At 40.0% G+C, this 18,654-nt stretch overlaps 1 protein-coding gene across 7 annotated transcripts in view; it reads left to right on the forward strand.

The window, feature by feature from the left end:
- Positions 1–3,512: 3,512 nt before the first annotated feature.
- BAG1 (BAG cochaperone 1) overlaps positions 3,513–18,654 on the forward strand; it is a 50,212-nt gene continuing 35,070 nt past the window's right edge. For 4 of the 7 annotated variants that reach the window (XR_006354207.1, XM_043978881.1, XM_043978885.1 and 1 more), the window contains exons 1-2: positions 3,513–3,686; positions 13,430–13,558. Coding sequence is in view for 6 of the 7 variants with exons in the window: in XM_043978881.1 (XP_043834816.1) it covers positions 3,650–3,686; positions 13,430–13,558 (166 nt within the window). In the remaining variant the exon portion in view is untranslated. Of the gene's footprint in view, positions 3,687–10,091; positions 10,443–13,429; positions 13,559–18,654 lie in introns of all 7 variants that reach the window. The other 3 variants (XM_043978884.1, XM_043978882.1, XM_043978883.1) reach the window with 3 other exon arrangements.

The raw sequence follows: 18,654 nt of genomic DNA on the forward strand, positions 1-18,654 counted from the left end.
ACCGCACCCCGGCCTCGCTGTCTCCTCCTTCGGGCTTCCGCCCCGCCGCGGTCCCTACTGCGCTTGCTCAGTCTGCGCGCCCGAGACGATCCGGGCGGCTCAAGATTCTCTAGTCCGGGTTTTCGAGGGTACCCGAAATCTGGGCGTCCTTAGCCCTGGAGAAGCTAACACAACCGGGATGCAAAGAGAGTAGTTTTTTTTTGGTTTGGGGGGTTTTTTGGGGTAGAGAGAGATTGAGCTATCAACATGGTCACGGGCTCTGGGAATGTGGAACTGGAAGGGGCCCCTCGACATCATGTAGCCGAGGGGTTCTTTTTAACCTTTTTGTGTCATATACACCTTTGGCAGCCTGGTGAAGCCTATGAAGCCCTTCTCAGAATAATGATTTAAATGTATAAAATAAAGCACACAGAATTACAAAGTAAAGCAATGATATTAGTTACCCAATTTTTTAAAAAAGGATCAAACTCCTGGACTTCAAGTTAAAAATCCCTGCTCTACAACTGTGAAAGACTTAGCTACATTGGTCAATATAAGACAACGCCAAAGGCTTCGTAATGAAAAATGCTGTCTGCCTCCAGAGAGAACGGATAAACTCAGATTAGAGATTGAAACATGCTTTTCACTTTATTTTTCTTTTGTGGTTTTTTTTGACAATGTGACTAATGCAAAAATATATTTTGCCTGACTTCGCATGTATAATGGGTATCATTCTGTTTGGCTTCTCAATGGATGGGAGAAGAAGAAAATTTAGAACTCAAAATTAAAAAAAAAAATGAATGTTGAAAATAAAATTTAAAAATTCTTGTTTTAGTCCCACCCTATCATTTTTTAGACAGCTATAAAAATGTTCGTATTAGAGCATGGAATGTTAAGAGCAGGAAGGAACTTTGGATGTTTGTTATCCTGTATACCCTATACATTTTACAAATGAGAAAACTGAGGCCCAGGGAAAGAAAAGGCCTTGCCTTTGTATACACACTCGCTCTTGAAACAACAAATATTTTATAGTTATTTACTTATGTACCTATTATTCCTCACTCTTTCTTATAAGCTTCTTCAGAGCAGAAATTGTAATTTAAAAAAAAAATTGTATACCTGTCAACCTATCAGTACCTGACATATAGTAGGGGCTTGATACTTGTTGAATTAAATAGGGAAACTGAGACCCAGAGATGAGAGATGACTTGCCCAAGGTAACACAGGTAGTAAAGTGAAGAATCAGGGATCTGATGTCCTTTGACTTAATTTTTTTTTTGTGGGGCAATGGGAGTTAAGTGACTTGTCCAGGGTCACACAGCTAGTAAGTGTCAAGTGTCTGAGGTCAGATTTGAACTCAGGTACTCCTGACTCTAGGGCCAGTGCTTTAGCCATTGTGCCACCTAGCTGCCCCTGTCCTTTGACTTAAAACAAACTATTTCCATACTTTCTTTTTAAGAAACCATATTTCTAATAATGCTTATGGGTATAAGATTCTCATACTCCATGTTTTCATATTTCAATAAATAACTGATACTTCTACATGAGACCACAGATTTACATATCACTATACATGGACCAAGATTTGAGTTGTATTTGACCTCACGATTATGTTCCATCCTTTATTCAGATTTGTTGTCCCTTTTAAAATTTCTCTGAAGGACCATTTATATGTGTGTTACCTCATCTAAGAAACCAAATGTGAAATGAAAATTAGTCAAATTATTTCATTTTTGCAATTAATATAAATGTTACTGGCCTTTGGCCAGGCCCACAGGGAGTGGAGAGACTTTGGACTTTTGGTAAAGCCACCAAGTCCAAGAGGACAGCCCTCTTCTCCTCCCCTGTCCTCTGTTAAATAGCTAGGCTTATTCACTCAGATTCCTAAGTCTCTTAGTTCCCTGTGAGCACAGCCAATGGTAGGTTATATTAATATGCACAATTAATATGAATAAAATCTAAATCTACTTGATCATGGATCTTGAGATGGAACCCTAAAGGTCAATTAATTTACAAATAAGGAAACTGAGGGGGCAGCTAGGTGGCACAGTGGATAAAGCACTGGCCTTGGATTCAGGAGGACCTGAGTTCAAATCCAGCCTCAGACACTTGACACTTAACTAGCTGTGTGACCCTGGGCAAGTCACTTAACTCTCAGTGCCCTACCCCCCCCCAAATAAAACAACAAATAAGGAAACTGAGACCCACAGAGGTTGAATGTCTCAACTAAGGTCATACTAATAGCAAGTGGCAGAGTCTTAAAATTCAAGCCAATTAGACTCTAAATTCAGAACATTGCTTTGTTTATGAACACACTCTCTTTAGGCAACTCATAGGTGATAAACATTTTTGTGTGTGTGTGAGGCAATTGGGGTTAAGTGACTTGCCCAGGGTCACACAGCTAGTAAATATCAAATGTCTGAGGTCAGATTTGAACTCAGGTCCTCCTGCATCCAGGGCCAGTGCTCTATCCACTGCACCACCTAGCTGCCCCCTTTTTTGGGGGGGAGGATGGGGAGGCGGGCAATGAGGGTTAAGTGACTTGCCCAAGGTCACACAGCTAGTAAGTGTCAAGTGTCTGAGGCCGGATTTGAATTCAGGTGCTCCTGAATCCAGGGCTGGTGCTTTATCCACTAAGCCACCTAGCTGCCCTAGGTGATAAACATTTTAAAAACAAATGACTCAGTCTACAAGGACACATTTCTTTAATGTTGAATCATTTTTCATGTCCAACTACTCTTCATGACCCCATTTGGGGTTTTCTTGGAAAAGATACTGAAAAAATGGTTTGCCATTTTCTTCTCCAACTCATTTTACAGATGAGGAAACTAAGGCAAACTTGGCCAGGGTCACACAGCTAGTAAGGGTTTAAGACCACATTTGAACAGAAGTATTGATGAATTCAGGCCCATTGCTCTAAACCCTACAACACCTAGCTACCTGGAAGTCAATCAATTAATCAACATTTATTAAGTGCCTACTATGTGCCAAGATCTGTGCTAAACTCTAAGGATTAAAAAAAAAAAAGGAAAAAGTCTCTGCCTCCAAGGAGCTTATAATCTATTCGGTGAGACAATAAGCCAAAAATATGTGTGTGCGTGCGTGTGTGTGGACACACACACACACAGCAAGGTACAGGATAAATTAACAGAGGGAAGGCACGAGAAAACGTGTCAAGGACCTACAAAGTGAGCTGAAAGTTTAGACTTGCCCTTGTGGGAATCAGATAATGCTTTAAGGAGGAGGTGACAGTTGAACTGGGACTCCAAGAATGGCTAGGAATCTGACCAGGAGAGATGGGAAAGAGAAGGGGGTTGGGATAAAGGATAGAATATTCCAGGTCAAGGGAATATGAACAAAAAAGTTTGGAAAAGCACAGAGTATTGGGGCTGGTGGTGATCGCTCCCTTGGACCCACCCCTTCACTCATTCAAGTTCCTCCCCGACCGTCTCCGGTTGCTACTAAACTGTGGAGAGGCGGACTTAGCCCCCTCGCCTGGTGGCTCTTCTTGCAGTTGTATTGAGCATGCTCAGCAGCCTGGACAGGTTTGGGCGCCCGGCAGGTTGGGTCTCATACCTGCAGCGTAGGGAGGGGGCAGAGCCTGGGGGGGGCCAGTGGATGATCTTCAGGCCTGGGATTCGGGGAGTCCGAGGGAGTGGCCTCAGCAGAGATGTCAGGGCCCTCAGTGACCGTCACTGTCACCTACAGTAAGTGGCTGGGGTTTGGGGGCAGCAGGGCTGATTCTTACCCATGTGGGGCTTTTACCCTCTGGGCAGGACACAATCGGGGAAGGGGGTCTCATTGAAACCCATGTTATGATGGGGACTGTGGTGGCCGATCCTCAGAAGCTGAGCCGCAGTTCTGTTATTTACAAATAAATCAGGCATTCAATAAGCATTGATTAAGTTTCTACCATGTGCTAAGTACTACGGATAGGACTTTGTGTGTTTTGGAGTTTGTTTTTTCTTTCTCTTCCGTTCCCCCCTTCTTTCTCCTCTTCTCTATTCACTTCCCCTTCTCATTTTGGTGACTTCTTGTTCCGTTCTGGGGGGTTGGGGTGAGGGGGAGACTAGATGGTCACAGAGATCTCTTCCAACTAACTCTCTTGAGATTCCTGGATTCTGTGATTTTATCAGCCTCCCGTTCCTGCTTCTGTTAATAACAATAGTTAGCATTTAAATATATAACACTTTAAGGTTTGCAAATCTACTCATTTGAGCGATCCTCTCCTGGTTTCTGGAAGAATATTGGGAAGGCTCTTAAAGAGTTGCTGATGGGTAACCCTTTCTAAAAAGGCCAGGGCTGGTACTCTATCCACTGCGCCATCCAGCTGCCCCCCAATATTTTTTAAAAAAGAACTATTTGGGGAGACTTCTGGGTCATGTGAGCAACAGAATGGAGGATTAAACATTTTCTGATTCCCATAACCTCTCAAACCAGAAATAGAACTTGGCTTCTTAAACTGTGGGTCGCTAGGTAACTGAAAGTGGGGATCATGAAAAATTTGGCATAAGTAAAAGGATATGTATATTTATTTATTTTATATACCTATATACCCAGGGTGGCGTAAAAATTTCTCAGGTGAAAAGGGGTTGTGAGTGGAAAAAGTTTTAAGAAGCCCTGGTCTAGAACACCCAGAATCCAAAAAAAGTTAAAAAAAAAAAAAGCTCCCAAGCCTCTGACACAACTTACAGAGCTCACTCAACACTCATCCCCAGCCTCTCAGGCTATCAGCAGGCTGCACTAGGAGATCCAAGGACTGCACACACATACCTGCAACAAAATCACCTCTACACTCAGGTTCCCTTTCCCTGTTTCTAGTGCTGTGGAGACCCCAATTTACTAGAAATTTACTCAGCTACATCAGACAGTCAGGTGGCCACAGTCCTTCAGGAGCAAAAATATCAGCATGGCAAAGCTCTGACCTGGGCTAGAGAATTGAAGAATTAGAGGGAGCAGAACAGGACGTTATGTGTTTATGTTGTAGGGGCTGGGGGTAGAGAAGGGTGTATAGCCGTGTACTAAGCCTGAGGGAAAGTGCACAGCACCCAGAAGGACCAGTTCTGACTAACCCTAACCCAAAAGTCACTTGGGGCAAAGACCTAGGTTAGTGAACCGTGGTGCCAAAGAAGCTTTGAGATTCAGGTCCAAAGGAAACCACCATCAGAAGGAACAGAGGCAGAAAGTGAATAGGGGACATTCAGGAGGGGGAAAAAAAGATTGAAAGTACCAAAGATCTTAGGAAGAAGAAAACTTAAAGACCTTGAACATAAGAAGATCAATAATCAATCAGGGGGCAGCTAGGTGGCACAGTGGATAAAGCACTGGCTTTGGATTCAGGAGTACCTGAGTTCAAATCTGGCCTCAGACACTTGACCCCCACTGGCCCTCAAAAAAAACAAAACAAAAAAACCCCATAATTGAGAATAATCAATCAGTAAAGATTTACAAAAAGAAGCACCAGAGAGTAAGAATGTCCCTGCCCTCAAGGAGATTACAATCTAATGGGGGAGGTAACATGCAAACATACATGTATATTATACACATACATATATACATATATACACAAACAAAGCTAACTATATACAGGAGAAATAAATAATTAACAGAATGAAGGTAACAAGAGGGATTGGGGAAGTCTTCTAGTAGATGATGGGATTTTGTTGTTGTTTGTCCTTCATTATCAAAGAGAACCATGACATTGGGAGGTGATGCCATGACTTGTACTGAATTGGATTTAAGTGAGGGAGGTCTGTGCAAGGTCACCAGCCTCACTCTCTCCTCCAGAGCCATCTGGGTCCAGTGGCAAGATAGGTACAAGAATGACTGGAGATGACCCCAGATGTTTAAGGCAATTGGGGTTAAGTGACATGCCTAGGGTGACGCAGCTACGACACGTCTGAAGTCAGATTTGAACTCAGGTCCTGTCAACTCCAAGGCCGGTGCTCTATCCACTGCCCTGCCTAGCTGCCCCTAGAGGAAGGGATTTTAATTGGAACCTAAAGGAAGCCAGGGAGGTCAGTAGGCAGAGCAGAGGAAGGAACGTGTTCCAGGCATAGGGGACAGCTAGAGCCTGAAGCCAAGGAGTGTCTTGTTCAAAGAAAATCTAGAAGGCCAGTGTCACTGGATCAAATCGTTCATAACAAGGAGTAAGGCTTAAGAGGCTAGATTATTAAGGGCTTTGAATGCTAAACAGCATCTTCTATTTGATCCTGGAGACAATAGGGAGACTTTGGAATTTATTGGGAAGGGGAAGTGATAAGACCTGCACTTTAAGAAAATCCCTTTAGTGTCTGAAAAATCTAAAACCAACCATAGAAGGAAGTATGACCTTTAGATCCAGTAAATTAGTTCAGGCACCTATGAGTAAATACTGCAAAATAAAGGGAAATTATTCTACATTTCATGAATTTGAAGAGGAATTTTGAGGAGAATATGTAACCACAACATGCTGTTCTTAAGTGGTTCAAAAGAGAAATGAGAATTATGAGAGCAGAATTTATGACTTTACTGCTAAAATAATGGGAATATGGGGCAGCTAGGGTGTGCAGTGGATAGAGCGCTGGGCCTGGAGTCAGAAGTACCTCAGTTCAAATCCAGCCTCAGACACTTAACACTTACTAGCTGTGTGATCCTGGGCAAGTCACTTAACCCCAATTGCCTCACTAAAAAAAAAAAAAAATTAAATTAAATTAAAAAAAATAAAATAATGGGCATAATAGAAAAATTGGAATTTGTAATGGAAAACCTCAAACAAAAGAGAGAACAATGGATTGGGAATGCAAATAAACAGAAGTGAAGAACAATATAGAAGAGAAACAACAAACAATAACATTCAAAGAAAATATGCTCAGTATGCAAGCAAAACATACTGATCTTGAAGACAGGATGTGTATAGATACAACCTAAGGATCATAGGTTTCCTAGAAGAACATGACAGGACAAAAAACTTTTACACCATAATGCAGGAAATAATAGAAGAGAAATGCACAAAGCTTCTGAACATAGGAAAACATACCAGTTGAAAGAATTCACAGATCACCTCCAGAAAAAATGAAGACTGCAAAGTCTAAGACACATGGTTAAATTTAATTATCCAATTCAGAAACAACAGGTTATCAGGAGAAAGTCCTTCAGATACAAAGGAAATGAAATGTGAGTAACCTAAGACTATTCTGCACCTACCATAAAATGTAGGAGAGATTGGAATAATGTATTCCAAAGAGCCATGGTGCTTAGGATACAGACCAAGGTGACCTTTCCAGCAAATCTGAGCTTGACCATAAAGGACAAAAGATCTAGTTCAATAATAAAGAAGCATTTGGTATCTTTTTAGAAAGAAAATCAGAACTGAAGAGATCATTTGCTTCTTGAAAACCCCCAAAAATAGAAGTGTAGGGAGAGGGTACAAATGCAGGAGCAGAGGACAGCAGGATCAAGAGTAATAGCAGGGGGGCAGCTAGATGGTGCAGTGGATAGAGCACCGGCCCTGGAGTCAGGAGTACCTGAGTTCAAATCCGGTCTCAGACACATAACACTTACTAGCTGTGTGACCCTGGGCAAGTCACTTAACCCTCATTACCCTGCAAAAAAAACCAAACAAACAAAAAACCCCAAAAAAACAAAAGAGTAATAGCCAGGACTATTAAGAAACTTCTTTCTAAATGTACACAAGGAGACAAAGGTAGAGGTGGAAGAAAGAGTGAAAAGGCAGGCGTGTAACATTATGGGCAGAACCAGGTGAGACCCTGACCACAGATGAATCGTTGTGTTGTTTGTTTTTTTTTTAATGGGAGAGAGTGAACATGAAAAGGGGAAGAGAAGCTGGAGTATAGAGAGGAATGGGTGATGTGCCAGGGTCAGATCAAAGGCCAGTAACGGGGGAGGAGCCCCCTGTGGCCTCAGAAAGAGAAGAGTTTACTGGGGAGGAAGAGGAATGTTTGAAAAGAGGGGAAGGGGGCAGCCAGGTGGTGCAGTAGATAAAGCACCAGCTCTGGATTCAGGAGGACCTGAATTCAAATCTGGCCTCAGACACTTGACACTTACTAGCTGTGTGACCCTGGGCAAGTCACTTAACCTTCATTGTCCGACCAAAACAAACAAACAAAAAAATACAAAAGAAAAGAGAGGGGAAGGAAGGAGGCCTTGCTTTGGTGCTGGGAGGAGATTCTGCTGATGAATGCTTCCATGAGGGAAGAGAGATGGTATGTGAAGAGAGACAGGGACATTTCACTGAGTGTGTATTTGGTACTTGAAAAGTTTACTAGTCCTACTTTGGGAGGGGAGGAATTAGAACTCCTGTGGGCAACTGACACTTAAGAGAGTAGGAGAGCATGGACCTAGGGAGGAAATTTTGAGGCAAATGGGAGGTGGGGGGAGGTAATCAAGGAAGGTTATAGTTGAGTGGTGAGCTGTATAATCAGGGATGTGGTGGGGAAGGAGCACTACCCTGGAGCTGTGTCCTCACTGATACCTGTAATAATTGGCATTGTCCTGGGAATGAGGCATAATGGAAAAGAGGAATCCACTGGGGCAAGTTCCACAAGGCAGGGAGAGAAACCACCCAGAGGGAAGAGCCTAGAATAGATATCTAGGAAGCTTTGAATGCATGAGGAATTCAGAGAAAAGAGAGAGACCAGATCATTATAGGGGTCATGAATCAGAGAATGAAGATCTAAAGTAGACAGAAAAAGAGGATGGATAATGAATAGAGTGAGAAAAATCCTTTGTGGAAAGGGGCACAAAAAACCCTCTAATGAACAGGATTAGTTGAAGGGAAGTAAAGAGGAAGGGGGAATCTACTTTTAACTGAGAGGAAAAGGTAGCATAAGAATTATATAATCAGATAAAAGCAAGAGAGAAAAAAGACCTAATAAGCAAAACCCCAAAAGGAAAATAAGTAACAAATGAGAGGAGGAGATCAGGGTGCGGACCACCTTAAAAGACTTATGGCATCTTTTTTTTTTTTTTTTTGCAGGGAAATGAGGGTTAAGTAACTTGCCCAGGGTCACACAGCTAGTAAGTGTCAAGTGTCTGAGGTCAGATTTGAACTCAGGCCAGTACTTTATCCACTGCGCCACCTAGCTGCCCCTTATGGCATCTTTTAAATGGGTCTGCAAAAGAATACAAATATTTCTCAGCACCATGTGGAACCTTTACAAAAATTGATCATGTACTAGACACAGAAATATTGTAAACATATAAAAAGGCAGAAGTAGTTAATACATCTTTTACACAATAAAAATAGAAATTGGTTCAGAAGTCACAAACAAAATATACAGACCCAGATGGAGATTTAACAATGAAATCCTAAATAATAAGTGGCAAAGAACAAATCATAGAAAGAATAACTGTGTAAAAGAAAATGATAATGATGAAACAATGTACTAAAATTTCTGGGATGCAGCTAATTTTTCAAGGGAAAAATCACATTTTTAAATATTAACAAAATAGAAAAAGAGGATTAATGAACTGAACATGGATTTAGAAAATTAGAAAGCCAACAAATATATAAGCCTAAAATACGCAAAAAAGAGGAGACATTAAAAGTTAGAAAAATAAATAAATAATTGGAAAAAATAGAAATGATAAAACTCTAAAAGCTAGCTCTTTGAAAAGTAATAAAATTGACAAACCCTTAGCTAATCTGATTTAAAAGAAGAGAGCAAAAAATAAAATCAATAAAATAACAAATGTGCAAAGTGAAATCACAGCAAAACCAAAAGAAATAAAAAGAATGCATTCATACTTTATTTTATTTTGCCTCACAGATATTGTGCTGTTTTTTTTGTTTTGTTTTGCTTTATTTTTTGTTTTCAAATTGAAGGTTTGGGGCAACCTTGCATTGAGCATGTCTATCAGTGCCATTTTCCCAGCAGCATATACTATCATCATGTCTGTCACATATTGGTAATTCTCACGATATTTCAAACCATTATAGACATCTCTAATCAGTGATCTTTGACATTACTATTGTAGTTGTTTTGGGTCACTATGAACCACACCCATAAAGGACAGCAAACTTAATTCATAATGTTGTGTGTGTTCTGACTTTTCCACTGACTGGCTGTTCCTTCATTTCTCTCTCTCCTTGGGCTTCCCTATTCCCTGAGACACAACAGTATTGAAGAATATTACATAAACTTAGTTGATAATGCAGCAGCACGGTTTGAAAGGATTGACTTCCATTTTGAAAGAAGTTCTACTGTGGGTAAAATGCTACCAAACACCATCACATGTTACAGAGAAATCTTTTATGAAAGGAAGAGTCAACCAATGCAGCAAACTTCATTGTTGTCTTATTTAAAGAAATTGCCACAGCCATCCCAACCTTCAGCATCTACCATCCTGATCAATCAGCAGCCATCAGTATCAAGGCAAGACCCTCCACCAGCAAAAAGATTATGACTTGCTGAAGGCTCAGATGATGGTTAGGATTTTTTATTAAGAATTTTGGAATTAAGGTATGTACTTTTTTTTAGACTGTTGCATACTTAATAGATGATAGTTTAGTATAAACATAACTTCTGTATGCACTGGGAAACCAAAAAATTCTTGTGCTCTATTTATTGCAATGTTCACTTTATTACAATGATCTGGAACCAAACCCACAGTATCTCTGAGGTATGCTTGTAATCAGAACATATTATGAACAGGTATAAAACTGATAGTCGTTCCCCAATAGATATATTGTCAAAGAATATAAAAACCAATTCTCAAAAGAAGGAATTCAAAGTATTCACAATCACATGTGAGAGTGCTTCAAATAACTAATAATAAGAGAAATATAAATCAGAACAACCCTGAAGTTTTACCTCATATCCTGAAAATTGGCAAAAATGGCCAAAAAATGGCAATGCTCAATGTTGGAAGGATTATAGAATGATAGACATACTACTACATTGTTGGTGGAGCTGTGAAATATTAGAATTATTTTAGAAAGCAATTTGAAATTATGCAAATAATGTGACTAAAATGTCCATATCCTTTGAAACAGATTCAGTTACTGGGTTTATACCCCAAGGGAGCCATTGATAAGAAGAAAGTCCCCATATATTCCAAAATATTTATAGTAGCACTTTTTGTGATGGCTAAGAATTGGAAACAAAGTAGATGTCCATCCACTGGGGAATGAAACAAATTGTGGTATGTGAATGTAATGAATTATTACTGTGTTGTAAGAAATGATGTGTGTAATGAAAACAGAAAAGCATGGAAAGATCTACATGAACTGATACTGATTGATGTGAGGAGAACCAAGAAAAGAATGTAAAGGAAAAGAACAACCACACATGAAATATCAAAAGTGAATGTAACAAAACCATAAAGATCAAGTCAGATTCAAAGAAAAAGACATGGGAAGAGACCCCCAACTTACCCTTCATGGATGAGGGTATTCTATAGGTGTTATACATTACACATGTTTTTAGATTGCTTCAATGTATTGATCAGTTATACAGATTTTTTTCCCTCTCTCCAAAAACCACTATGTGTTAATTGGGATGATTTTCTAGAAGGAGGAAGGGGAGGAACAGGGGATAATTATGTTGATGTAAGAAGCAGAAGATTATCAATAAAGACTTATTTTTTAAAAATGAACATCAGGGTTCCTGGGTGACGGCAATGCTGCAGATATAGTTTACCTGGATTTTAGCCAAGCATTTATCAGATTCTCTCATATTCTCCTTTTGGAAAAGATAAAGAGATGTAGGCTAGATGAGTCAGTACATTTAGTACTGATTACATGGCTGAATTAGAGGCCAGCTAGTTGGCACCATGGTTAGAGTGGGCTTGGAGTCAGGAAGACAATCTTGAGACATCTGGGCTCAGACACTTCTAGTTGTGAGACCCTGATTGAGTCACTTAATTCTGCCTGCCTCAGTTTCCTCATCTGTAAGGTGAACTGGAAAAGGAAATGGCAACACCCCCCTCACCCCCCTGTATCTTTGCTAAGAACACTCCAAATAGAGTCACCAAGAGTCAGACACCACTGAAATGACTGAACAACAGACGGCTCAATACAAAGTGTTAGGGCTAAAATTTTAGCTATACTGTCTAAAATATCTAATGAGTGGTCACCAATAAATTATAAGCTTTAACAAGAGTTAGACTTTTAAGCATTTATTAAGGAGAATAAGAATTTGGTAAAGAGAGAGAGAAAGGCCTAGATTCCTCTATCTATTAAAAGGAGAGAGCATTCCTAGCTCTGCTCTCTGCATGGTCTTGCTCTCAGAGACCTTCACCTCATGGCAGAGCTTTTCTACAGTAAGTCTCCAGCAGGTGGTGTCATTCTAATTGTTACAAAAGTATGGTCATCAAAGTTCCCTGTGATCCAGTGGAGTGCTTCAGGCATCTCTGTGTCCTGCCTGTGTTATTTGATATTTTAACCAATAACTTGAATAAAGGCATAGATGGTAGGCAGGATTATCAAAGTAGCATATGACACAAGGTTAGGTGAGATAACTTATTGGATCGCAAAGTCAGGATCCAATAAGATCTTAACAGCGTTGAGCTGAATTTAATAAGGACTACTATATAAGGCTTTGCATTTTGGTCCAAAAAATCAATTTACAATGCAAGCTGGGGGATACACAGCTAGAGATTAGTTTGTATAAGAGCTAGGAGTTTTAGTGGACTGTGAGCTCAACATGAGTTAACAGTGTGGCAGCAAAGAAAGTAAATGCAAAAAAGGGAAATGGGCTCTCTTGGGGGATGTTTTGACTTTAAACAAAAGATGTAGGGATTACTGTCTTCAGATATTTCAAAAGGGTAGCATGTGGAAGGGAATTTAGGTGTTATTCTGTGTAACTCTGGAGGGAAGAGCTTGAATCAATAGAACTTACAAGGAGGCAGATTTGGGTTCAACATTAGGTGACAATTTTCTAAGAATTAGACTTATCCAGTAATTAAAAAGGCTACTCATAAGTAATGAGTTTGCTGTAATTGGTCATATTTAAGAACAGTGTAGGTAAGCTCCAATTGGAGAGATTATAAAATAGATTACTGAATTAGGCAGGAGGTAAACTAAATTTCTGCAATGCCTTGAAATTCTGTGATTCTGTGATCCTAATAAATTCCTTGAGGGTAGGTACTCTCCTTTCTCTTTTTTCTCTATTGGTATTTTTTTTTTTTTGGTGAGGCAGTTGGGGTTAAGTGACTTGCCCAAGGTCACACAGCTAGTAAGTGTCAAGGGTCTGAGGCTGGATTTGAACTCAGGTACTCCTGACTCCAGGGCTGGTGCTCTATCCACTGCACCACTTAGCTGCCCCCTTTTTTCTCTATTGTTACCCATCTGAGTTCTTAGCCACTGGTAAGTACTTAAATAATATTTCTTGAAATTGGAAATGTTTGTTTAATTTCTTCTCTAAAGATAATTTATTTGTGATTTCTATTCCATATACTTTGAGGAGTTGCTATTTTCTAGCTACAGAGAATTATTCTTTCTTTTCAGATAATGAAAAACATAACATTCAAGTTGTTGCACAACAAGGAAACAGTGAACCAACCCTTCAGGACATGGCTCTTCTCATTGAACAAGTTACTGGAGTTCCGCTTGCTTTTCAGAAATTAATATATAAAGGTAGAAATTTTTCTTTTAACATTTCCATATAATTCTGAAGTTCAAGTTTGAATATTAGTAATAAAACATAGACTTAAATTGTATATCACCTTTTCTTTTTTTTCCCAATTCTCGAGCTAGAGTTATAAATATGGATATAAATTTTGCATAGAGAAATATCAACACAAATTACAAATGTTATCAATAAAATAATAATTGTGGTAAAAAAAAATTTGAACACTTGTTTTAGGAATAATTCATATGTATCTATGTTTGCCTCAACTTCCTTCACTCCATCCTCATCCTGGGGCCTAGGCCCAGTCCCATGAGAGCCTATGGGTAGTAGGTGCAGCTCCTTGAAATCCTGTAAACCACCATTGGCAGAGTTATTATTGCTTCCTCTTGATGATCAAGACCTCTGGACCCTGGTTCCAGAGCCCTGCCTTCCTGTTCTCCCCCTGAAATCTGTGTTTTTAAAAAATCTAAATGTGGGTTCTAATCTGCCCCTCCACCCAGTTTTGGGGGGAAACTGGCTAAAATCACTGATAAATTCACCAAGAGTTGAGGCTTTTAAGGGTTTATTAAAAGATATAAGATAATGAAGAGAAAGATTGAGAACAGATTCCTTATAGTATGGAAATCCTAGCTTTCCTAACAGCCCACATGAAGTCCTGCCACCACACCAATGTCTCGAACCAAAAAAGCTAGATCTGTCCGCCAGTGTCTGATTCCTACTTCCTGTCCTCCTTCCAGAAATGGGAGGTTCTTCAAGTTAATTGGCTGAGAGCGGTCTCTTGTTGATGTCGTAGTGCATAGCCTCTAAGAACCCTTGATGTCCTAGTCTATAGCCTCTGAGAACACACTGACCTCAGTGTTGGCTAGTGGCTAAAATCTAATCACCTTTAAGTGGGTACTTAGTAGTTCTTCATTCACACCCAATTCAAACACTGGACATCTACCAAATTCCATTATCTTAACACAATCTCAATGTACAAGAAATTCTATCTCTTGTCCAGATTACTGAAAGAGTATTCTGTAGTCATTGAAACTGTGACAGAGAGATTTTTTCTTGGTGATTCCTGTTGGGAATTCAGGGTTTTTTTCCCCACTATGAAAACAATGTTAAAAGGGTAGCCAGGGGGCAGCTAGGTGGCGCAGTGGATAGAGCACCAGCCCTGGAGTCAGGAGTACCTTGGTTCAAATCCGGCCTCAGACACTTAACACTGACTAGCTGTGTGACCCTGGGCAAGTCACTTAACCCCAATTGCCTCATTTAAAAAAAAAAAGAGGGTAGCCAGGGTCTTTAGAATAGAGAAAATAAGTCTTATATGGGATAGAGTTGTTGTCTTCAAGAATTTCAAGTATGTAGAAGATGGATTTAAAAGAGTTGTTCTCTGTGTGATCCTGGGCAAGTCACTTAACCCCCATTGTCCTGCAAAAAAAAAAAAAAAAAGTTGTTCTATTTACCATCCAGGGCAGAACTAGGAGCAATGGGCAGAAGTTACCAAGAGGCAGATCTAGTTTGAATTTCAAGAAAATCTTCCTCACAATTGGAGCTGTCCAAAAGTGGACAGGCTGCCAGATGTGCCACCTCTTATTGCTGTCTTCAAGAAAAGAATGGATCACCACTTGTTGCAGATGTTATTGAAGGGATTCCTTTTTAAGTCTAGGTGACCTTTAATATCCCTTCCAGCTCTAAGATTTTGTATTAATTACAAAAAATTAAATTAGTAAAAATAATTATATTATTATATAATATACAATAAAATATTATTAAAATAATTAATTACAAACCCCTTATTTAACATGCAGTTTTACAGACTGGCCTGGAGGTGTAACTGCCCTTTATAACATTGTTTCCATGATAAAATTCAGTCTGAGTTACAAGAGACCTACTTCTTAATAAATTTGTAGGATACTGTCTCTTTGAAAGTTAGAGGGGCAGCTAGGTGGCACAGTGGATAGAGCACCGGCCCTGGAGTCAGGAGGACCGGAGTTCAAATCCAGCCTCAGACACTTAACACTTACTAGTTGTGTGACCCTGGGCAAGTCACTTAACCCCAATTGCCTCACCCAAAAAAAAAAAAAAAAGGCTTTGAAAGTTAGAGAGCCATGTGGGTATGTAATGTACATTAATTAGATTTTTCTTCCCAGAAGTGACAACTCATTTTATTCCCAAATGCCCAATATGGGTGCTGTCTGTAGGTAAATGTCAGATAAATCTTGTGAAAATGCCCTTCAAATTACCAACATTAGGAAAAAATTTATCTACTCCAGTATATTTGTGCCTTTGTGAAGCTCATTGAAGTAAGCTTGTAACTTTGACTTCCAAACTTCTCTCAGAGAACATGATTGATTTATATAACAGGAGATACTAACACTGCACAGTGACAAATGTGATTTTGCAAAGTAGTTTTTCTTACTGAATCTCAATTTTTGATGTTTTGTGATAGGTCAGTTTACAATTTAAAATGAATTTAATTAACATTCATGCTGATATTTTGCTTTTCCTATCTTGTAGCATTGTTTTTTTGAAGCTTTTCAAGTTGCATAGAAATTTTTAGGTTTCTCATTTTGGAAGTTATAGTTGCCCACATCTTTAGGGTTGAATGAAAGTGTAGGGCCCAGCTGACCACTGGTTTATAATCTGAAAGGAAGTCAATATTCAGTAAACATTTATTAAGTCCCTACTGTGTGCCAGATAATATGCTAAACCCTGCCCCCAGGGTACGTAAAATCTTAATGGGGGAAAGACAGTACACAAAAGGAAGCTGAAAGACTCAAGAGGGTACCTGGTATAGGGACATAATGTTTATGGAGGCAAAACCAAGCAAAGCAGCTGGTAGGAAATGAAAAGAGGAAGGAGGATAGGCCATAGTAGATGCTTTTAGGTATCTTAAAGACTGTCAGGTAGAAGAGGAGTTAAATATATTAATTTTTTTTTTGGCAGGGCAATGAGAGTTAAGTGACTTGCCCAGGGTCACATAGCTAGTAAGTGTCAAGTATCTGAGGCCAGATTTGAACTCAGGTCCTCCTGAATCCAGGGCTGGTGCTTTATCCACTGTGCTACCTAGCTGCCCCTTAAATGTATTATTAGGAAAGGAAAACATAGGTTCAGTGGATAGACATTATAAGGAAGCAGATTTTGGCAGAGCATGTAATATACTTTCTGCAGCAATTGGAATGAGGGCTCCTTGATCTAAAGGAGTTTAAAAAGGTTTAAAAGACTATTAGTCTCTCCTGCCTATTTCAGTTCCTTTATTTGGCAGCAGATGCCACACGAGTGATCATGTGGTAACCCAAGCACCCACACAATAGGGAGGAGAAAATGAAATCCACTTCATGTGCAAGACTTAAATGTCCAAAGGAGATTTATGAAAGTATCTTCTTTCTAGCCAGCTGGATGTTTGAGTGGGATGCTGCGTGCTTCCAAATCATTGTCTAGATTGGGGTATGGTAGTATATTGAGGCCTTGTTATTTCCCTAGATGGTTCTAAAGTAAAAGCTCCAAAAATGGCTTCTCAGCTTTCCCTTTGGGTGTACAAAGACTTCAGTTTCAGCAAGGAGGCCAGTCTCACTGACCTACAGAGGACATGGAAAGGAGCAAAATGCAAGAAAACTAGAAAGCTAAGAAGGGGCTTTTCTGAAAGCCCCAAACTGAGGATTAGGGAGTGATTGGAATTTATTAGAGAGATGATATGGTCAGTTTTGTGCTTAAGAAATATCAGTTTAGGGGCAGCTAGATGGTGTAGTAGATAGAGCACCGGCCCTGGATTCAGGAGGACCTGAGTTCAAATCCGGCCTCAGACACTTAACACTAACTAGCTGTGTGACCCTGGGCAAGTCACTTAACCCCAATTGCCTCACCAAAAAAGAAAGAAAGAAAGAAATATCAGTTTACTGGAAAGACTTACATGAACTGATACTGAAGGAAGTGAGCAGAACCAGGAGAACATTGTGTGATAATCAACTATTGATAGACTTAGCTCTTCTCAGCAATATGATGACAGTTCTAAAAGACTCATGATGGAAAATGCTATTTATATCCAGAGAAAGGATGGAGTCTGAATGCAGATCAAAGCATACTATTTTCACTTTTGTTTGTTTTTTCTTTCTTGTGGTTTTCCCCTTTTATTCTGTTTTTTTTTTCTTTCACAATATGACTAATGTGGAAATATGCTTTTTTTTTTTTGGTGAGGCAGTTGGGGTTAAGTGACTTGCCCAGGGTCCCACAGCTAGTAAGTGTCAAGTGTCTGAGGCTGGATTTGAACTCAGGTCCTCCTGATTTCAGGGATGGTGCTTTATCCACTGTGCCACCTAGCTGCCCCCAGAAATAAACCTTTTTTTTTTGCAGGGCAATGGGGGTTAAGTGACTTGCCCAGGGTCACACAGCTAGTAAGTGTCAAGTGTCTGAAGCCAGATTTGAACTCAGGTACTCCTGAATCCAGGGCTGGTGCTTTATCCACTGCGCCACCTAGCTGCCCCGGAAATATACTTTTTTTTTTTTTTTTGGTGAGGCAATTGGGGTTAAGTGACTTGCCCAGGGTCACACAGCTAGTAAGTATTAAGTGTCTGAGGCTGGACCTGAACTCAGGTCCTCCCGAATCCAGGGCCGATGCTCTATCCACTGCGCCACCTAGCTGCCCCTGGAAATATACTTTTAAAAAAAGAAATATCAGTTTAACAACTGAGTAGAAGATGGAATGGGGAGAAACTTGAGGCAGGGAGACTACCCAAAAGTCTATTGCAGTAGTGTAGACGTGAAGTGATAAGGACCTGTACCAGGGCAGTTGAAGTGTCAGAAGAGAGAAGAAGGTCATATCAAGAGATGCTACAAAGGTAGAAAGGGAAGGACTTGCCTATTATTAGATATGGGGGTGATGGTGAGAAAGAATGGAGAATGGTATCTGGGTTGTGAGCCTGAGTGACTGAGAATATGGTGGTACCCTGGACACAAATAGGGAAATTACAAAGAGACGAAGGTTTTGGAGAAAAGATAATGACTTTTGTTATGCCTACCAGACATCTGGCTTAAGATGTCTAAAAGACAGTTGAAGATCAGAGACTGAAGGGCATTAGGGTGAGCTGAGAAAACATGAGAGTCATCTGCAGAGAGA

The sequence above is a fragment of the Dromiciops gliroides genome, chromosome 1 (assembly GCF_019393635.1).
Source record: "Dromiciops gliroides isolate mDroGli1 chromosome 1, mDroGli1.pri, whole genome shotgun sequence".
Lineage (NCBI taxonomy): Eukaryota > Metazoa > Chordata > Mammalia > Microbiotheria > Microbiotheriidae > Dromiciops > Dromiciops gliroides.